At 46.5% G+C, this 17,057-nt stretch overlaps 5 protein-coding genes across 5 annotated transcripts; 3 read left to right on the forward strand and 2 right to left on the reverse strand.

Moving 5' to 3' along the window:
- Nucleotides 1–5,347: 5,347 nt before the first annotated feature.
- Nucleotides 5,348–11,509, forward strand: CGCA056_v012836 (Translation factor GUF1; the record flags this gene model as incomplete). The annotated part of the gene is made up of 9 exons (XM_037328080.1): nucleotides 5,348–5,513; nucleotides 5,564–5,634; nucleotides 5,687–8,198; nucleotides 8,269–8,340; nucleotides 9,311–9,573; nucleotides 9,651–10,750; nucleotides 10,812–10,994; nucleotides 11,050–11,237; nucleotides 11,298–11,509. 9 exons carry the CDS (start codon nucleotides 5,348–5,350, stop codon nucleotides 11,507–11,509), a joined length of 4,767 nt encoding a protein of 1,588 aa, XP_037173245.1.
- A 272-nt stretch (nucleotides 11,510–11,781) lies between these two features.
- Nucleotides 11,782–12,614, reverse strand: CGCA056_v012837 (putative phosphatase; the record flags this gene model as incomplete). The annotated part of the gene is made up of 3 exons (XM_037328081.1): nucleotides 11,782–12,224; nucleotides 12,298–12,505; nucleotides 12,567–12,614. 3 exons carry the CDS (start codon nucleotides 12,612–12,614, stop codon nucleotides 11,782–11,784), a joined length of 699 nt encoding a protein of 232 aa, XP_037173621.1.
- A 489-nt stretch (nucleotides 12,615–13,103) lies between these two features.
- On the forward strand, nucleotides 13,104–14,983 carry CGCA056_v012838 (Beta-catenin-like protein 1-like protein; the record flags this gene model as incomplete). Its single annotated transcript, XM_037328082.1, has 3 exons — nucleotides 13,104–13,130; nucleotides 13,186–13,234; nucleotides 13,293–14,983. The coding sequence occupies 3 exons, from the start codon at nucleotides 13,104–13,106 to the stop codon at nucleotides 14,981–14,983; spliced, it is 1,767 nt and encodes a 588-aa protein (XP_037173298.1).
- A 240-nt stretch (nucleotides 14,984–15,223) lies between these two features.
- vma-10 (V-type proton ATPase subunit G) lies at nucleotides 15,224–15,869 on the reverse strand (the record flags this gene model as incomplete). Its single annotated transcript, XM_037328083.1, has 5 exons — nucleotides 15,224–15,385; nucleotides 15,440–15,540; nucleotides 15,600–15,608; nucleotides 15,673–15,706; nucleotides 15,765–15,869. 5 exons carry the CDS (start codon nucleotides 15,867–15,869, stop codon nucleotides 15,224–15,226), a joined length of 411 nt encoding a protein of 136 aa, XP_037173614.1.
- A 558-nt stretch (nucleotides 15,870–16,427) lies between these two features.
- Nucleotides 16,428–16,777, forward strand: CGCA056_v012840 (Protein PET117; the record flags this gene model as incomplete). The annotated part of the gene is made up of 2 exons (XM_037328084.1): nucleotides 16,428–16,523; nucleotides 16,604–16,777. The coding sequence occupies 2 exons, from the start codon at nucleotides 16,428–16,430 to the stop codon at nucleotides 16,775–16,777; spliced, it is 270 nt and encodes an 89-aa protein (XP_037172596.1).
- Between the last annotated feature and the right edge of the window lie 280 nt (nucleotides 16,778–17,057).

Here is a 17,057-nt window from a genome sequence, read left to right on the forward strand (position 1 = left end):
TTAGTAATAATATAGTTTATAATTACTTACTTATTAACTACTAAACTATTAACTTATCTTCTTTCTTATGCATTATTTATACTATTATTAAATATCATCTCTATCACTATTTTACTATCTATTATTCTTCTTATTTAATTAGGCTAGCTAGTATCTTTATAGTAGCTATACTATTATTAATAATACTCTCTCTATTTAGCGTAAAATATACTCACTATATTTCTCTACGTGAGGCTTATATCCTCTTTAGTATTTTTAAGTATTTTGAAAGAGAAGTTTTATTTATTAAAATAGTTAGAGATCTAATTAAACTCTATATTAATATTATTTAAAGCTTTTTAGTAAAAAGGAAACCATTACTATTTATAGAGGTTTCTAAGAGGTTTATTAATAGAGCTATTAAAATAATATATTTTTGATTTTCTTTAGATTATTTTTTAAATAAAAGCTTTTTATTAAGTATACTAAAGTTAAATTTATTCTAGATATAAAATATATTATTTATAGAGATAAAAATACTATTTAGCTTATACTTAGTGAACCTAAGTGCTTTATGTAGTGTAGATATTATAAAGGATTTATTATAAGTTAGTGAGGAAGAGAGAAAAAAAAAAGTATAAAGCTTTATATATAGAGGTTTTATATTTCTAGCTATAAGAACTTTTTTTAATAACCTCTTTAGTTAAAAAGTCATCTCTTATGTAATAGCGTTTACTTTACTAAAAGGTTCACTAAGCTATTATTAAGCTATAAAAGCTTTAGTAATCTATTTAGCTTTAATATAATTAGCTTTATTATATATAACGTTATTACTAACGTAAATGATAAGCGAGCCGAACAGACAAGCAAGCCGAACACCCAACCGCAACCACAGCATCTTCTTACTTCTACCACACGTCAATCCCACAATAACAATAGCATCAACACAAAAAGAAGCTTAAGTGGTCCTAGCAGTCCAAGCTATCAAAAACACACTAAGTCTCAGTATCCGAGAGGCTGCCTGGATCTACTCCGTCCCAGTTATAACGTTATACGATCGATTGAAGGGAAGATCATCATGACGCGACACCACGCCTAACTCGCGGAAATTGACTACGCTCAAAGAAGAAAAGCTTGTTGAGTATATTCTCAACCTGGATTCCCGATCGTTTCCTCCTCAGATTAGTGGTGTTGAAGATATGGCTAATCGACTGCTTGCCGACTGCGACGCGCCCCCAGTTGGGAAGCGCTAAGCTTCAAACTTCATTAAGCGACAACCACAGCTCCAGACGCGCTTTTTTCGCAAGTACGACTATAAGAGGGCCTAATATGAAGATCCAGACGCAATAAACGCATGGTTTCATCTTATGGCGAACATAATCGCGAAATACAGCATTATAGACTGATATCTATAACTTTGATAAGACTAGGTTTATGATAGGCTAGATTGCATCTAGGATGGTTGTTATAAGTGCTAAAAGGTGCTCAAACATAAAAATGATGCAGCCTGGCAATTATAAATAGGTTACAGTTATTCAGGCTATCAGATCGTCAGGCTATAGTGTTCCATTATATATCATTGTTGCAGGCTAATATCACCTCTCCACCTGGTATACTGAAACCGATCTACTATGCGACTAGGTTATTGCAACGTCTGAAAACAGATAGATAATAAACAAAAGAGGCCTAGATTGGCTCCAGCACTTTGATCGGCATATAAAACTGCATGCAAGTGGCAGATATCGCCTCCTCATTATTAATAGTTATAAAAGTCACTATGCGGCTGACTTTGAGATATATTGCAAGGAAAATAACATCATTACACTTTATATGCCAGCCTATTCCTCTTATTTACTTCAGCCCTTATATGTTAGGTGTTTTAGGCCACTAAAGAAGGCTTACAGCTGAAAAATTAAGGAAAAGATGCGATAGGGTGATACCTATATCATAAAGGAGGACTTCTTCCCTGCGTTTTACAGAGCATTAACAAAAGCAATTACAGAAAAAAACATTTAGGGAGGATTCAGAGGGGCTAGGCTTATGCCTTTAAGTGCAGAGAGTGTGCTATCTAAGCTTGATATGAAGTTACACACTCTAACGCCTCTAGGGTCTTTCCTAACAACACCCCCTGCGTAGACTTCTCAGACGCTAAACAACCTAACAGAGGCGTCTTCTCAGTCTGAACTTATTAAGAATTAAATCTCACGCCATCAAAATAGCTCACCAACTTCAATTATTAAGGCTGTTGAGCATTTATCAAAGGGGGCGCGTGGATTTATGCATAAGATTACCTTATTGAGGTCTGAGGTCCAGATACTTCAGGAAGAGAACAACCTACTTAGCTGACATAGGAGGACTAAGAAAACACGTCTTAGACAAGGAGGAAGTCTTACTGTAGCTGAGGCAGAGGATATTCAGTCGCAGAGAGAGGCGACAACTCAGATCGAGGAGGAAACGCGTTGGAGTAGTGGTCGTCGGCCAAGGACTGAGACGGGCTAACGGCGGTGTGGCGTCTGTGGGAACACCGGTCATAATGTGCGAACATGTCAATTTGTTGAAGAAACGTCTAATGAAGAGGTTTCTGAGTAGTTTTAATTGATTTATAGTTTTTGTGGTTATTTGATGATTATATTTATAATGTGGTTGCGGTTGGGTGTTCGGCTCGCTTATCATTTACGTTATTCTATTAGTTTATTTAGTTAAGGCGTATATTAAACTTTATAATATTTAGAGGGTTTACTTATTAGTTGGAATATATAGAGTTTTATACTATTTTCTTTAATTAGTAGAAAGTATAAATTAAAATGCTTATATAGTATTTCTAGAATTATACTTGTATGTAAAGTGAATTTTATTATAGTTTTTATAAGGGAGCTATATTATAACTATAAACTTGATTAAGTTTAGCTTATTATTAATAAATTAAAACTTTTAAAAGTAATAATATTAAGAAGTTTTAGTTTAAACTTAATTAAATATTTAATAAATAAGTAAATATTATAGATATTATAGCTAGAAATAATAAAAGTTAAATATGTATTAACATATATTTAGCTAAAGAAAAAGTTAAAACATCATATTTAGTTTATTTAAATTAGTTTTGAGCTACTTAAGAATAATTATTACTTATTAAAAAAGACTTAATTACTTCTCTTAAATTAGTTTTGAGCTACTTAAGAATAATGATTACTTATTAAAAAAGACTTAATTACTTCTCTAAATACTAATAATTATAATATATTTATAAAAAATAAATATTTAAACTTTTTAAATTTATATAGATAAAACTAAATAAAAAAACCATTTTTTTAAGAATATAAAAGAAAAACTAAAATAGTAAGTTAAAACAGAAAACTTTTGAAAATTTATATATTAAATAAAAGTAAATAAATAAAAATATAAACTTAAATCTTTTAAAAATATTATGAAACTAAATAATTATTTTTTAAATAAATTCCTTTTTATATAAAATAATTTCATTAAACATATTACTTAAAAACAAAGTTTTAAGATCTTTATTTATTTTTAACTATACTAAAATAATTTCTATTTCTTAATGTATAATATACTAAATACCTATAAAAAATAGAGATATTATTCATATAGAATAAAAAATAGTTAAAACTTTAGTTTAAAATAAAACTAATAAATCTTAAGTGTTATTATGAAAAGAAATAGCTTATATAAATAAATAGAAGTTTAATTGGTTTTAAAAAAAGCTAAATAAATAAATAAAAAATATATTTATTTTTATATTTTTTCTACTTTTCTTAATAACTTTAATAACTAACTTTCTAAAAAAAAGCGATTAAGATTTTTTAGTTTAGTTTATAATAAAAATCTATTAATTTCTCTTTTTTAAAAACTAAATAAAAATAAGTATTCTTAAGTTTTTCTAGTTTTAATTAGTTCTATTTTATATTTTCTTTTTTAATCTTTATTATACTTCTTTAGTTATTTAAAACTAAAATAAAGTAAAATATTATAAAAATTACACTACTAAACTTCTTTTTAGTAGTTTATTTTTAAAAAGAATTAACTTATATTTTATTTATACTTTCTACTCTTTTCATATTTAAAATTATTTAATTAAGTTTATATTTATATATTTATTCTATATTTTTTATACTTAACTAGAAAATTAATATATAAGTATTTAAGTATTTAAGTATTTTTAAGAGGTTTTTTACTTAGAGGTAAGTATTTAGTATAATGAATAAGTTTTCTCTCTTATTTTATTATACTATACTATTAGCTTATTATATATTTTAACGCTATATAGCGTAAATAAAACACTAGATAATAAATGAAACCTACTAGTCTTACCCCTTAAGTAGACTTCTAAAGCATAGCACCTGCGACCTTTCTAATGCGGCGGATCTGGCAGCAGACTGATTCAGGTGATTAGGTTGACGTCTTTAGCTAGACCTTAGCAATCAAGTGAAGGCGCACAGGATGCCCTCACCTCACACTGGAAGCACAACCTCCTTCTCGAGCGCAGGGCCGTCGAGGCAGCCGCAGCAGCAGCAGCAGCAGCAGCAGTCGCATCTGTACCAGAAACAGCACAGACTTTCCAGGTCTTTTCCAACGTCAACGAGTCACCTGGCCCCTCGCTACCCGACCCCGACCGGCACACGCTCCGACCGACAGCAAAGTCCGGTCTCATCTTCGCTTGGTTCTCGTCTCGACACTGGCACGTCCTTTCCGCGAAGAACTCCCTCACCTCTTCCCAGGACCTCGTCGCTTCTTCCGCCCCCGCACCTTGCCCCATCACAGCCCCTGACGGCTCAGTTCGACGCCTTGAATAACAACGCTGCCGCCGACTCCGACTCCTTGTTCCTACGACCGACGACCTCTCATTCGCGATCAAGCAGCGCCGGCTTGTCAACCGAGGGGTTCAAAAATTTGAATCGCTGGTCTACCTCAACGTCATCGAGTCGAGTATCTGGCCTGAACCATCGCGCTTCTAATTTCTATGCGCGCCGCATGAGTGTGGATGCGGCTGCATTTGTTGCAAATTCGTCGCCTCAAAGACCCCTTAGAACTAGACGGCGGTCGAATTCTAGTGAAGCTTCCCAACCGGTCGGCAGTGCCCTCAAGTTGCGTGGCTACTCACCTCCTGGATCAACTCGAGTTGAAGGCCTGTCTACTGTGTTCGCGCCTTACCCATTAGATTCATCCCTATCAACTGATCCGGCAGGTGCAGCGAACGGCCCAAGTGTACCGTTGGGCGCACCCAGAGCGCCCAGAAGCGGCCATATTGCGGAACAAAATCGACCCTGGGATGCATTCTCAAGCCCAGACCGGAGGAGATCAGCGGAACCAGGTTCACAGCAGCCGCTTCGTGCAATGATGCCAGCCGATCGCAATGGAGGGGCCTACGATACAAGGGGCCATTCCCGTAACCGTTCCCAAGCGGCTAAGGGGAGTACGGACACCACTGCATCGTCAAAAGGTCGAGAAAGAGGCAACAAACCGCCCTCTCAAAAAGCTATGCTTTCCCGAGCCCTACAAAAAGCAAACACTGCAGTTCAGTTAGACAATGCGCAGAATTTCGAAGGTGCACGCCAAGCTTATGCCGAAGCATGCGAACTACTGCACCAAGTATTGGCGAGAACCTCCACGGAGGAAGACAAGAGAAAGCTCGAGGCGATTGTGAGTATCTTGACTTGGAATGGTGTGACAGTCCGGAGCTAAACTAGGTCAGCGCCGCACGTATACAAGTCGAATCGAGGAGCTGGACCAGATGGCTCCTATCGAGGTACCGGATGGGAAGGCTCTTCCTGCTAGACCCGAGAGCTTAGGTCTGCGACTCAACCCGACCCTCCAGTTTAACGACGACGACGATGTGGACTACCTGGAGGAACCAGGCGGTCTCGAAACAGCGGCTCTTGCCAGGATACTCAAAGATGGAGGTCGAAATTCACCTAGCTATGCGGGGCCTGGGCTGCCTATATCACGAATGCAGGGCTTGGCTGAACCAGCAAGGAGCGGCTTATCGAGGACACCAGAGCAATATACGCTGCAGTCTTCCTTCTCTCGCTCGCCGCTTCGAGAACGAAACTCGGACGAACATCTTATCTTCCAAATACCCACGGAAGATGCTACCATGCCACCGCCACTCTCACCTCGCCGACCAGCTTCTCCGGAGCTAGATGGGCGGGGTTCTCCTGACGGACCCGTCAGGTCGGATTTCTCCCTTTCCGCAACGCGAATTGGACAAGCCCCGAAACATGTGCGAGATTCGAGCCGCGAATCCAATTCCTGGTTGGATCCGATTGACGAGTCCGGCGGATCAACTTCGTCTGTCCACTCCCGATCATCCTCTATGAATGTGCGGCGAAAGCACATACGCGCTCCTAGTGGCGCTACCGAGGCTGAATTCGATGCAGCATTAGATGCGGCGGTCGAAGCAGCGTACGACGACGGTTATGAGCCGATGGATCTATCTGACAACGAAGCATATGCGTCAGATGATCAGGTCGTAGCGAAGGCACTGCGTAAGGTTGAGTTGGCCAAAGAACGCGTTCGTCAGACGGAAAGAGAAGTCTACGAGCAAGAAAGCGAAAGAGAGCGAAGAGTGCAAGGGCAGCAAAAACCTGACGGGGATTTGATACATGAAGATTTCTACGACGACGGATCATCGGACGAGGAGGAACGCATTTTGGAGGAAATGACTCGAGGATTTTCTATTGACGACTTTTCCTTCAACCAAGCATCTCGATCATCCGCAGCCAGGCACTCCGGCTCCAGTGATGCCCAGCAAACGTGGCAGATGCCTGGGACACACGGTACAAATGGTGATGATGTCTCCTCGTCACCGACGGATGCCTTTCCCTCTTCGAACTTCCCAAGGGCCGGAAGCCCAGCTGCACCGCCTCCGGTGCAGTCTCTACCCGAGTTACCCTCCAAAACATCTTTCTCAGGACCAGTGCCTGGGCCCGGCCAGACCGTGAGGAGTAGGCGAATGTCAGGGCAAAACCCGAAGCAGCTCAAGATTGAGACTAGCAAACTTTCGAAATACGGAGACTCCGGGAGACGTTACAGCGTTGCCCAATCAATCGACAATGATCAAGAAGTTGACTTCGATCCTCGAGACTCCATTATTTCCAACGACTTTAATGGAGGCATGCGCAGACCATACTCCCCTCCTGAGGGGATCAGCCCAACACAACCGGTACCCCCAACTCCTCCACCCGGGCATCGGAGTCGAGACAGTGCAGACTTCAATAGTCATTCGGGCTCACCATCCTTCCGGCCTACACTAAGAAAGAACTTCTCTTCCTCAAGCTTGAGGAGCATGAAGAATCGAAACATGTCACTGTCGAATTTGGAGGACGCTTCGGACATGTCACCGGGTACGCCAATGAGCAATGCCTTTGGCATCAGTGGCAGGCATCCGGCTATGCCTGCCCTGCCGACCCCCTTGGCAGCAGCCTTCAGAGACAAGTTTACCTCAGGCTCTGCTGGTGGCTTGTACCTATTCGACGATACTTTGCACTCCCCGCAAAGTCCAGGCTCGCCAAATTCGCTTCAGGTAGATGCACCAGCACCATTGGAACCGTGCCCTACAGATTACATGTTGCGGCCCTTCTGGCTAATGCGCTGCTTGTATCAAACGCTCGCCCACCCCCGAGGAGGTTATTTAAGCAACAAGCTATTTGTTCCGCGGGATGTGTGGAAGGTGAAGGGTGTAAAAATCCGCAACGTGGAGGATAAAGTAGCGACATGCGACTATCTCACGGCCGCTCTTCTCAAGCTAGCCAGAGTAGACACTTGCGATGCTGATGCCGTGCTTGAGGAGATGCAGGCTCTAGAGGTCATTCTGGAACAGGTTCAGGCCAGCTTGACCAGAAAGCTGGGGACAGAAGTCGGGGTGCAAAGCTCCAACGTGATTTTCAGGGATGCATCGAACTCTGTCGAAATTGAAGCGGCAATCAACGTACCGCGTTCAGCGAGCGTGTCGGGCAAATCGTCCTCATTCTCGTGGCGCAGATTAAGGTCCAAGGGGTCTGCGGCTGGATTGAATAGCTCCTACAACGCAAAGGGTACCGGACCCGATAGCGGCAAGGAGTCACCTGTACTGGAAACCCTGCCAATGACAGAGAATCCAACTAGCCGTCCGACGAAAAGAGATCCAACCAGTGCCCAGTTTACTGGGCCAAATTCCAACTACATGGGATCACTCGCACGGCTCTTCGATGCCGCCCAGACGATTGGTAAGGCCTCTCAAATGCGTGCCTGCTCAATCGCAGATATGTGTTGTTACGGGTCAACTAACAGACTTAGACCAAATCGCTCGTCAAGTCGAGGATCCGGGACTACGACACGCGGACAAGACACAAGTTGGCCTGGAGCTTTGTACCCGACACGCCGCGGAATTTTTCGGGTTTTTCATATGCCGGTTCGTACTGTCGGACCTCAGCATGTTGCTGGATAAGTTTATCAAAAGAGGGAGCGAATGGGTCCTCGCATGAGGCGTTGAAATGTGAGTCGCAATCTGAATTATCATATGGGAAAGTAAGGGCGGCATGATTTGAGCGTTTGCTGGAGCGTTTGTAAGAGATACCTTATGGTGACCAATGTCACACTGCAATTTGTAAGGCGACGTCAATAACAAGAGGAGGTAAGCGTGGGCACTGGGAGCGGTATTTCCTCTCTCAACCGAGCGATACTTGAAATGATGGTGATGAACACCTAGGCTTAACGAATGTCTAAAGATGCCGTGGCGTGCGCAGAGATACCGTCCAAGGCAACTACGAATAGTTTCATGCTTGACCAACACTGCATGTACTCTAACGGTAAAGATATGTAATCATGTATGAAGAAAATCTAGCAGCGTATGTACGTCGTCGGGCAGTGTACTCCATACAAACCCACCATACTAGTATACAGAACTCGGGAGTCAGTTGGTTTCGGCGAGCCTCTGCCGAAAGACCAATCGGGGGCCAGTTCCACACCGAGACCCACTCAAGCTTCAAGCACACTGTACACTACTAAGGTACCTAGGTAGGTAGTCGGGGTTTTGATTTCTGCGCCAGGACGGGCATGGGAAACAGGCTCGGCATCGCATTCGGTTGCTTCACAGAACCTACACGACATAACTGGAATCGCACAATTTGAGCCTCCAGTCTGAATCTACTCAATGCCGACAAGAACAACTTGATGCGCGGATCCCGGGCGACAAGCGTGCGCGCTATGCGGGACCGTTTGGTCAGTTTTCCACGCCAGCTGCGACAGCCTTGGTCTTCAATCTCGACGTTCAGCTTGACCCCGCCGCTTCAGTCTCGCAGCTGCACTCTGGCCCAGACGACGCTGACGACAACGCAAGCTCCATGGTCGCGTAGTCTCGCTTCATCATGGAACCCGGTGCGCAGCCAGCCTTTTCATTGTGCCACCGCCCACCTCGCCAAGCCTGCGCCGCCATCTCGTGCCGCGCAGGCTCTAGAAGAACGAATTCTCTCTATACCAATCGAGCGGTACCGCAACTTCTGCATTGTGGCCCACATCGACCACGGGAAGAGTACCCTTAGTGACCGTTTGCTCGAAATCACAGGCACCATCTCTGCCAGTGATGCTAATAAGCAGATATTGGTGAGGCCGACAGTGCAGCTGCGCTGCTCTTCCAGCTTAAAAGAGTATTGCTGACCGAATTTCTTTTCACTGGCTAGGATAAACTCGATGTGGAACGTGAGCGAGGGATCACCGTCAAGGCCCAGACTTGTACCATGATATACAACTATAAAGAAGAGGACTATCTGCTACATCTCGTTGATACACCTGGGCATGTGGACTTTCGCGCCGAGGTGACGCGATCCTACGCCAGTTGTGGTGGTGCTCTGCTGCTTGTTGATGCAAGCCAGGGCATCCAGGCACAAACAGTATCCAATTTCCATCTGGCTTTCGCGCAGGATCTCGCCTTAATTCCCGTTGTCAACAAAATCGATATGCCGTCCGCCGACGTTTCTAGAGTTCTCGATCAGATGCATACTTCATTCGAATTAGACCCTTCTTCGGCGGTTCTGGTGTCGGCGAAGACTGGCAAGAATGTGCCAAATATTTTACCTGCCGTTGTGGAACAAATACCGCATCCAGTGGGCGATATTTCAAAACCACTTCGCATGTTGCTTGTGGATTCTTGGTACGACAATTTTAGGGGCGTCATACTTTTGGTTCGTGTATTCGATGGCCAGGTTAAAGCTGGCGACGACCTCATCTCCTTTGCCACCGGGCAAAAGTACACTGTTGGCGAAGTCGGTATTCAGTATCCAAACGCCGTCCCGCAAAGTGTTCTCCGCGCCGGCCAAGTTGGCTACATACACTTCAACCCAGGTATGAAGCGTATCCAGGACGCCAAGTTGGGTGATACTTTCACCACAACCGGGTCAGAGGCTGTTGTCGAGCCATACCCTGGCTTTGAAGAGCCGAAACCAATGGTCTTCGTAGCTGCGTTTCCCACTGACCAGAGCGACTATACTCGTCTCGCTGACAGCATCAGTCAGTTAGTGCTCAATGACAGGAGTGTAACATTGCAGAAAGACTATTCTGAGGCTCTTGGCGCGGGCTGGCGCTTGGGTTTCCTTGGTAGCTTGCATTGCTCTGTCTTCCAGGATCGCTTGAAGCAGGAGCATGGCGCTAGCATCATCATTACAGACCCGACTGTACCAACCAAAGTCGGGTGGGCCGACGGGTCTGAGACGATATATCAGAATCCGGCTGAGTTCCCCAGTCAAGACGAGCACCGAATGCGCGGCGCAACAGCATACGAACCGTAAGCATTCTCATTGACTTTACTGCCTGCCCGCCTATATCCCTCTGACAATGCTACCTAGGTTTGTGACTGCCACGATTACTCTTCCCGAGGAGTACCTCGGTCGTGTCATAGAATTGTGTGAAAGTCAGCGTGGCGAGCAAAAAAGCCTTGAGTTTTTTCACACAACGCAGGTTATCCTCAAGTATGACATCCCTGCAGCCCAGCTTGTCGACGACTTGTTTGGCAAGCTTAAGGGCGTCACGTACGTTGTCTCGAATACCCTAATGATGGAGGTTACAAGCTGACAACTGGAATAGGAAAGGCTATGCGAGCTTGGACTATGAAGAGGCTGGATGGAGGGCGAGTCAGCTCACCAAATTGCAGCTTCTGGTCAACAAACAGCCCGTGGATGCTATCTGCCGGGTGATTCATACCTCTCAGGCTGAGCGTCTTGGTCGGCAGTGGGTCACCAAGTTCAAACAACACGTCGACCGCCAAATGTTTGGTAAGTCCAATCAGTCCACCATAGCGGTGGGTGAAATAGACTGACCTGTGACTTTCAAAGAGGTCGTCATTCAAGCTGTTGCCGGTAGGCGGATTGTCGCTCGCGAGACCATCAAGCCATTCCGGAAGGACGTGCTTGCGAAACTACACGCCAGCGATATCACTCGTCGGAAGAAACTGTTAGAGAAGCAGAAGGCGGGACGCAAGCGCCTTCGCGCAGTTGGCAATGTCATCATTGACCAGTCTGCTTTCCAGAGTTTTCTTGCCAGATGATTTAGTCTTGCGCCTCTACAGGTCTTGGCGTTCTCTCTGTGGCACCCGAGGACAATCGCCGCGGATCAATTGCGCTACTGATGTACGAATATGTAATTTATAAAAGAACACCCGAATTCACCAACAAACCATGCATCCATCTAATGGCCTGTCCTTCGCATGGGGATTATCGGTTGCGATACGGCCTTTCGATAGCAGTTTTGCCTCGGACTCACGCCATCGTAGTTGCTGAGGCACAATCTGAAGCAACCCCGAACTTGACACAGCGAGTCTCAGCCGCTCTGAATGCCTGCAATAGAGTTCTCCAGGACCGGCAAGTCAGAGCCAATGACAACAGGGTCTGTCCAGGATTTACCTAGACCGCCACTGACAGTTGACTGACGCTGTCGGAGCTCAGGGTTGCTATCAGCTTCATCACCTTTGTAAAGCTCGAATGCTCGGTAGTCGCCATTGAAGAACCAGTGCCCCGTCACCCCGAGTCGCAAGAAACCAGAGTGTGAAACCACAAAAACCAGCTTCTCCTTTCGCTCATAGATGCTGTTGATGCATGATCGAGCTCTTCCGAGAATAGCCTCCTTGGTGTAGGAATACTGGGCTCCAGCAGGAGAGGTCTTGTCTGGGTAGACGGGGTCGACAGAAGAGAAGTCAACGCCAGGGAATTCCACACTCAACTCGGCGATTGAGCTTCCTGTATCACACGGCTTTGCCGAGTTTTCTAGTGATGATTAGATATATTACCTGCAAGACCTTACTGAGCAGGCTTTAAATTCAAGTGCGATTACACCTACCTTGCCATCGAGCATCAGCTTGAATTGGCACCCCATTCTTGATCAACCAATCGAGCGAGAGGAGGGCTGTCTGGATAGTCCGCCTCATTGGACTGACAATGATGATGGCATCCGTCTCGTCGGCAAAATTTTGGGAAAGATTCTGACGTAGCTCCTTGCATTGTTCTACACCCAGTGATGAGAGCTCAGGGTCATGGATCGAGTAGTTCTGTGCCTATGTGTTAGTACAAAGTAAGAGGAGCTTATCAAGAGGACTACTCATCATCAACGTTGTGCAGTGCCTGGGCATGACGAATGAGCACGACTGTGGGCGCCATACTAGCCAAATTATGTCAAACAAAGAAGTGCAAGGCACGCGCAACGACTTCCCCGTGTATAGTTGGTCTCGTCAGTTTGCAAGGTCAATTCTACGGTGATACTGGAATTGGAACCGGGTCAGAAGTGGTCCAATATTCCGGTAGCGGACCGGTGCTGCTCCGGAAAATGATAACTTAGGCACCTAAGGTCCTCAGGCTTGTAGAGTATTCAGTGCCCAGGTACGTACTTATCCGTACCCGTTACTCATGGGGACCCCTGTCATGCCCCACTGGGCTGCAGGTCTGCGACCTAGGTAAGGTACGGTAGGCCGGCGCGCCTTGGAGCTCCAGCAATTACCTGCACCGTCACCTGGTTCGATCGTTACACGACTCTCCAATCTTTCACGAGGCTCCTTCGAAGTTGCGCTCTTGACGTTGACGCGCGGCTGTTAGTTTCCTGTGCGGTTTCATTTCGAGCGCCTTTGAAGAGCCTATCGCTGCCTGGCAAAGATGACCGATGTTGATAACCTATTCAAAGTAAGCCTGTCGCTCGGACTGCGCCTGGTTTTCACTTCTCAACTGACGGAAACAGAGCTCCGGCGGCGTTGGCAAAAGGAAGCTTGATGCTGTACGAGACCCAAGTAAGCAACCGCCCTACCAGATAGTGATCTTCCTGTGGTCAGGACTGACACACGACAGATGAAATATACAAGTCGGCCAAATTGAGCGCCAGCGAGTCTATAAGTCGGCATGCCCAAGTGGAAGAAGAATCCGATGATGATGATATCGCCGGACCTACTCCCCCACCCGACGACGACGCGGACGACTACGGGCCCGAAATGCCCCCGGACGAGGATGATGAAGGCCGATTCTTCGGCGGAGGGATCACAAAACAAGAATCCGAAATACTGGACTACGTGGACGGCCGCGGCGAGAACTCGGCCACTTCTGAGAAGATCGACGCTGCTTGGGTCAGAAAATCTGCCCTGAATTTCGAAAAGCGAATCACGAAGAACGCCGAGTTGCGCGCCAAGTTTGCCAACGAACCCCAAAAGTTCATCGAGAGCGAGGCAGATCTCGATGCCGCCATCAAGGATCTCTCCATCTTAGCAGAGCATCCCGACCTGTACCCTCAATTCGTCAAGTTAGGCTGTGTTGATAGTCTTGCCGGGCTACTGACACATGAAAACACCGACATCGCCATTGACGCTGTCGAAATTATCGGTGAGCTCACTGACGAAGACGTTTATGCGTCTGACGACGACTGGGATATGCTGGTGGATGCGCTGTTGAAGGCAGACCTGGTTAGCCTTCTCGTGTCAAACTTCTCTCGCCTGAATGAAGATGATGAGTCCGACCGCAGCGGGGTGTACCATGCACTTGGCGTCCTAGAGAACCTCCTGTCTAAGAAGACGAACGCGGAAACAGTTGGTAGGGACGAGACGTTGATCAAGTGGCTGTTGGAGAGGGCCCAGCGTAAGGAGTCCCCCGTATCCCAGAACAAACAGTACGCTACAGAGCTGTTGGATATCATCGCGCACACATCGACAATAACGCGCCGTCGGCTGGCAGAGCTGGAAGCCGTCGATGTATTGCTGCAACTGGTATCGGCTTATCGCAAACGCGACCCAGAGAAAGGCGGCGAGGAGGAAGAGTACATGGAGAATCTCTTCAACGCATTAGTCTGCATTGTTGATGAGCCGGAAGGCAAATTCAAATTCCTCGAAGCAGAAGGCATCGAACTGTGCCTGATCATGCTCAAGGAAGGTAAGATGAGCAAGCAACCGTCGATGCGACTTCTTGTGCATAGTGTCAGCGGAGATATGAGCGGCGAGGTTTGCCGGAAGATTGTTGAAGCCGGTGGCCTGAAGATTCTCTTCACCTTGTTCAAGAAGACTACACAGCAGCGCATGATTATGGAGAGCTTGTTTGACATCTTCAGATCTCTCTTGCGGTTTCTTCCCGCCAACTCGGCCGAGAGGATCCGGACGCTGGCGAAGTTTGTCGAGAGGGAGTACGAGAAGTTGGACCGACTCTACGACTGCAGGAGGACATACAAGTCGATGCTCGACGTAGCCGACCAGGAAATTCAAAAAGAACGAAGCAGAATGAGCGCGGACGATGCAGAACTCTCCGAAGGAGAATGGTTCCTGAAAAGGATCGACGAAGGCCTTTACAGTGTGTGGGCTATCGATGTCATCCTCGCATGGCTCGCCGCGGAGGATGCCGGTGCCAAGAGGCGGATACAAAAGCTGCTGGGTAAGGATGGTCAAGACCTGGCAGCTGTGAGAGCTACATTGCAGGAGTATCGGGAAGACTTGGATCTGGAAAAGCCCCAACACAAGGACTTGGCGGAGATGCTCACGACATTGATGGACTTTTTACAGTGAAGCAAATGAACTAGGTGTAATTATACAGCTATGAAGTGATGCGGTGTGTTTCTCTGGAAGTCTGGAAACATCTCTCTCCGACCAGTTGCATGACATCGGTTGATTTTTCTTAACAGTGCCATTCTCTACCTGTCTCTACAACCCCTTCACGACAGTCGTCGATTTCGAGCCCGATGCGTTTTCCATTGCACTCCCGTCATGTTGATGTGTCTATAAGCCGCGTGGCGTATTGGTATTGCCTCATGCGGCGCTTGGAGGGACTGGTTTGACCTCAAAAACGGCTTTCAAGAGATCGGCAACGACCTTATCCTGGCTCTTCTTTCCAGCATCCTTGATCTCCTTGATCTTGCCCTCGGCCTCCTTGTTCGCCTCGTCCTCGGCCTGCTTGTTGCCCTGGGTATGCTTCAAATCGTTAGTATACTCACACGCCCTTTGACGAGGCTTGCAAAGTCGTACCTCAGACTCAAACTTCTTGAACTCGTCCTCCTTGGAGTTGCGATAAGCTTCAATCTCCTTCTTGGCCTCGTCGCGGGCTTCCTTCACTCGCTTGGTTCGAACTATAGCATCTCAGGGTGAGCAAGCGGGCATTCAGCGCGTCAGTTGGTTATGTACATACACTCGCGGGCTGGCAGTGACATGTTAGCAGAGGCATTGGGGGTGTGGGAGGGAGGGGTTTGAATCTGACGTACCTTTCTGGACAATCTTGGAAGCCTCCCGCTCGGCCTATGTTCTTGTGATCAGTGGCGTATTCGTGTAGAAGGCCATAGAGAGATGCGCCTACGTCGAGGAGGGTCTGGATACCCGCCGAATTCTGGGCCGACTGTGAGTACATTAGCACGCTGTCCTCCGAAGGAATGACGTCCGCGGCGGCTGTCGCGCTCACCATCGTGTTTGGCTGTTATCGGCTGCAACGTTCAGCTGCAACCAGGATATGTCGAAGGGTAAGTGAATCTGAGGTACGTGTAGGTGATTGGGCGGAGTAGAGATGTCGGATGAAACAGATCGTGATAGTTATGTTGCTGAGGACGACGTTGTCGACGCTGAGTGCAGGTCCGGTAGGTCAGAGGAGCAGGAAGGTACGTAGCTAAGGTTGTACTGCACCGCCACAGCCTGAAGCGCGCCATGTAAAGGTACTCACACGGCGTCGCAGGCATCTGGAAGTTGCCCCACATGAGTTCCTACCTTAGGTAGGTAGGTAGGTACCTGCCTCCATAGCTCTGCCGCGGCCTGTGCTTGTCCACGGTGAGGTGCCTGGCGTCGATCGAAAAGTCTTATCTTATCAGAGGCCGCAACCAACCGACATCACTTTCGCCAGGTTTGCGGACGACGGTCAAATCCCGACATAAGGCCACTTTCTCCTGGGATTTGCAGTGCTCTCACTCGCGCAGGAATTTAATTCTAGATCTGGATATCACGGGAATTCGCAATCGCTACTCTGCGGATCATGTCTCGGGCCTCTAAGCTCACTCTTGCGGCGACTTCGTTGTTTGCCGCCAGTACCATCATCGTCGTACATTTCCAGCAAAAGTTCGAGAAGGAGGTAGGCTGCCCGTCCCGATGATGCCCAAAACACCCCTAGTGTCGTCGAATGTTATGAAGACTAAACGTTCCATGCTGTAGGCTATGCACCAAGGCGTTGTGCGCGACATAGAATTACAGCGCGTCAAGAAAGAGCGACAGCTTGATTTCGACATCCAGCGTGCTCTCGAGGAAGAATACAAGCGAGAGCAAACAGTTCGAGACGCCACAATACCACCCATCGTCGGTGCCGGTGGTGGTGATAATGGCTCCTGATGATGGAACTTGCAGTCAAAGGATTCGTCAAGAATAAAGTCGCCATGCAGCCGTGTAACGAAACATTTCGTCCACACCTAATTGCTGAAGCTACATATGGCAAAGGACCGATGGAAAAGCCAAGCTATTTGGTGGCGGGAATACGGGAGCGCATAGAGAGATACCCGGAGGTTTGGCGCATTCTTGCATACCTACAGGTCCTGCCATCGGCTTTTGTGGGTTCAGGTGTTCCTCGAACGACCGTCGACACCACCTAGTTGCAAAGTGAGTTTGTTTGGTA

Source organism: Colletotrichum aenigma, assembly GCF_013390185.1.
Source record: "Colletotrichum aenigma strain Cg56 chromosome Unknown KSG_Cg56_contig09, whole genome shotgun sequence".
Classification (NCBI taxonomy): domain Eukaryota; kingdom Fungi; phylum Ascomycota; class Sordariomycetes; order Glomerellales; family Glomerellaceae; genus Colletotrichum; species Colletotrichum aenigma.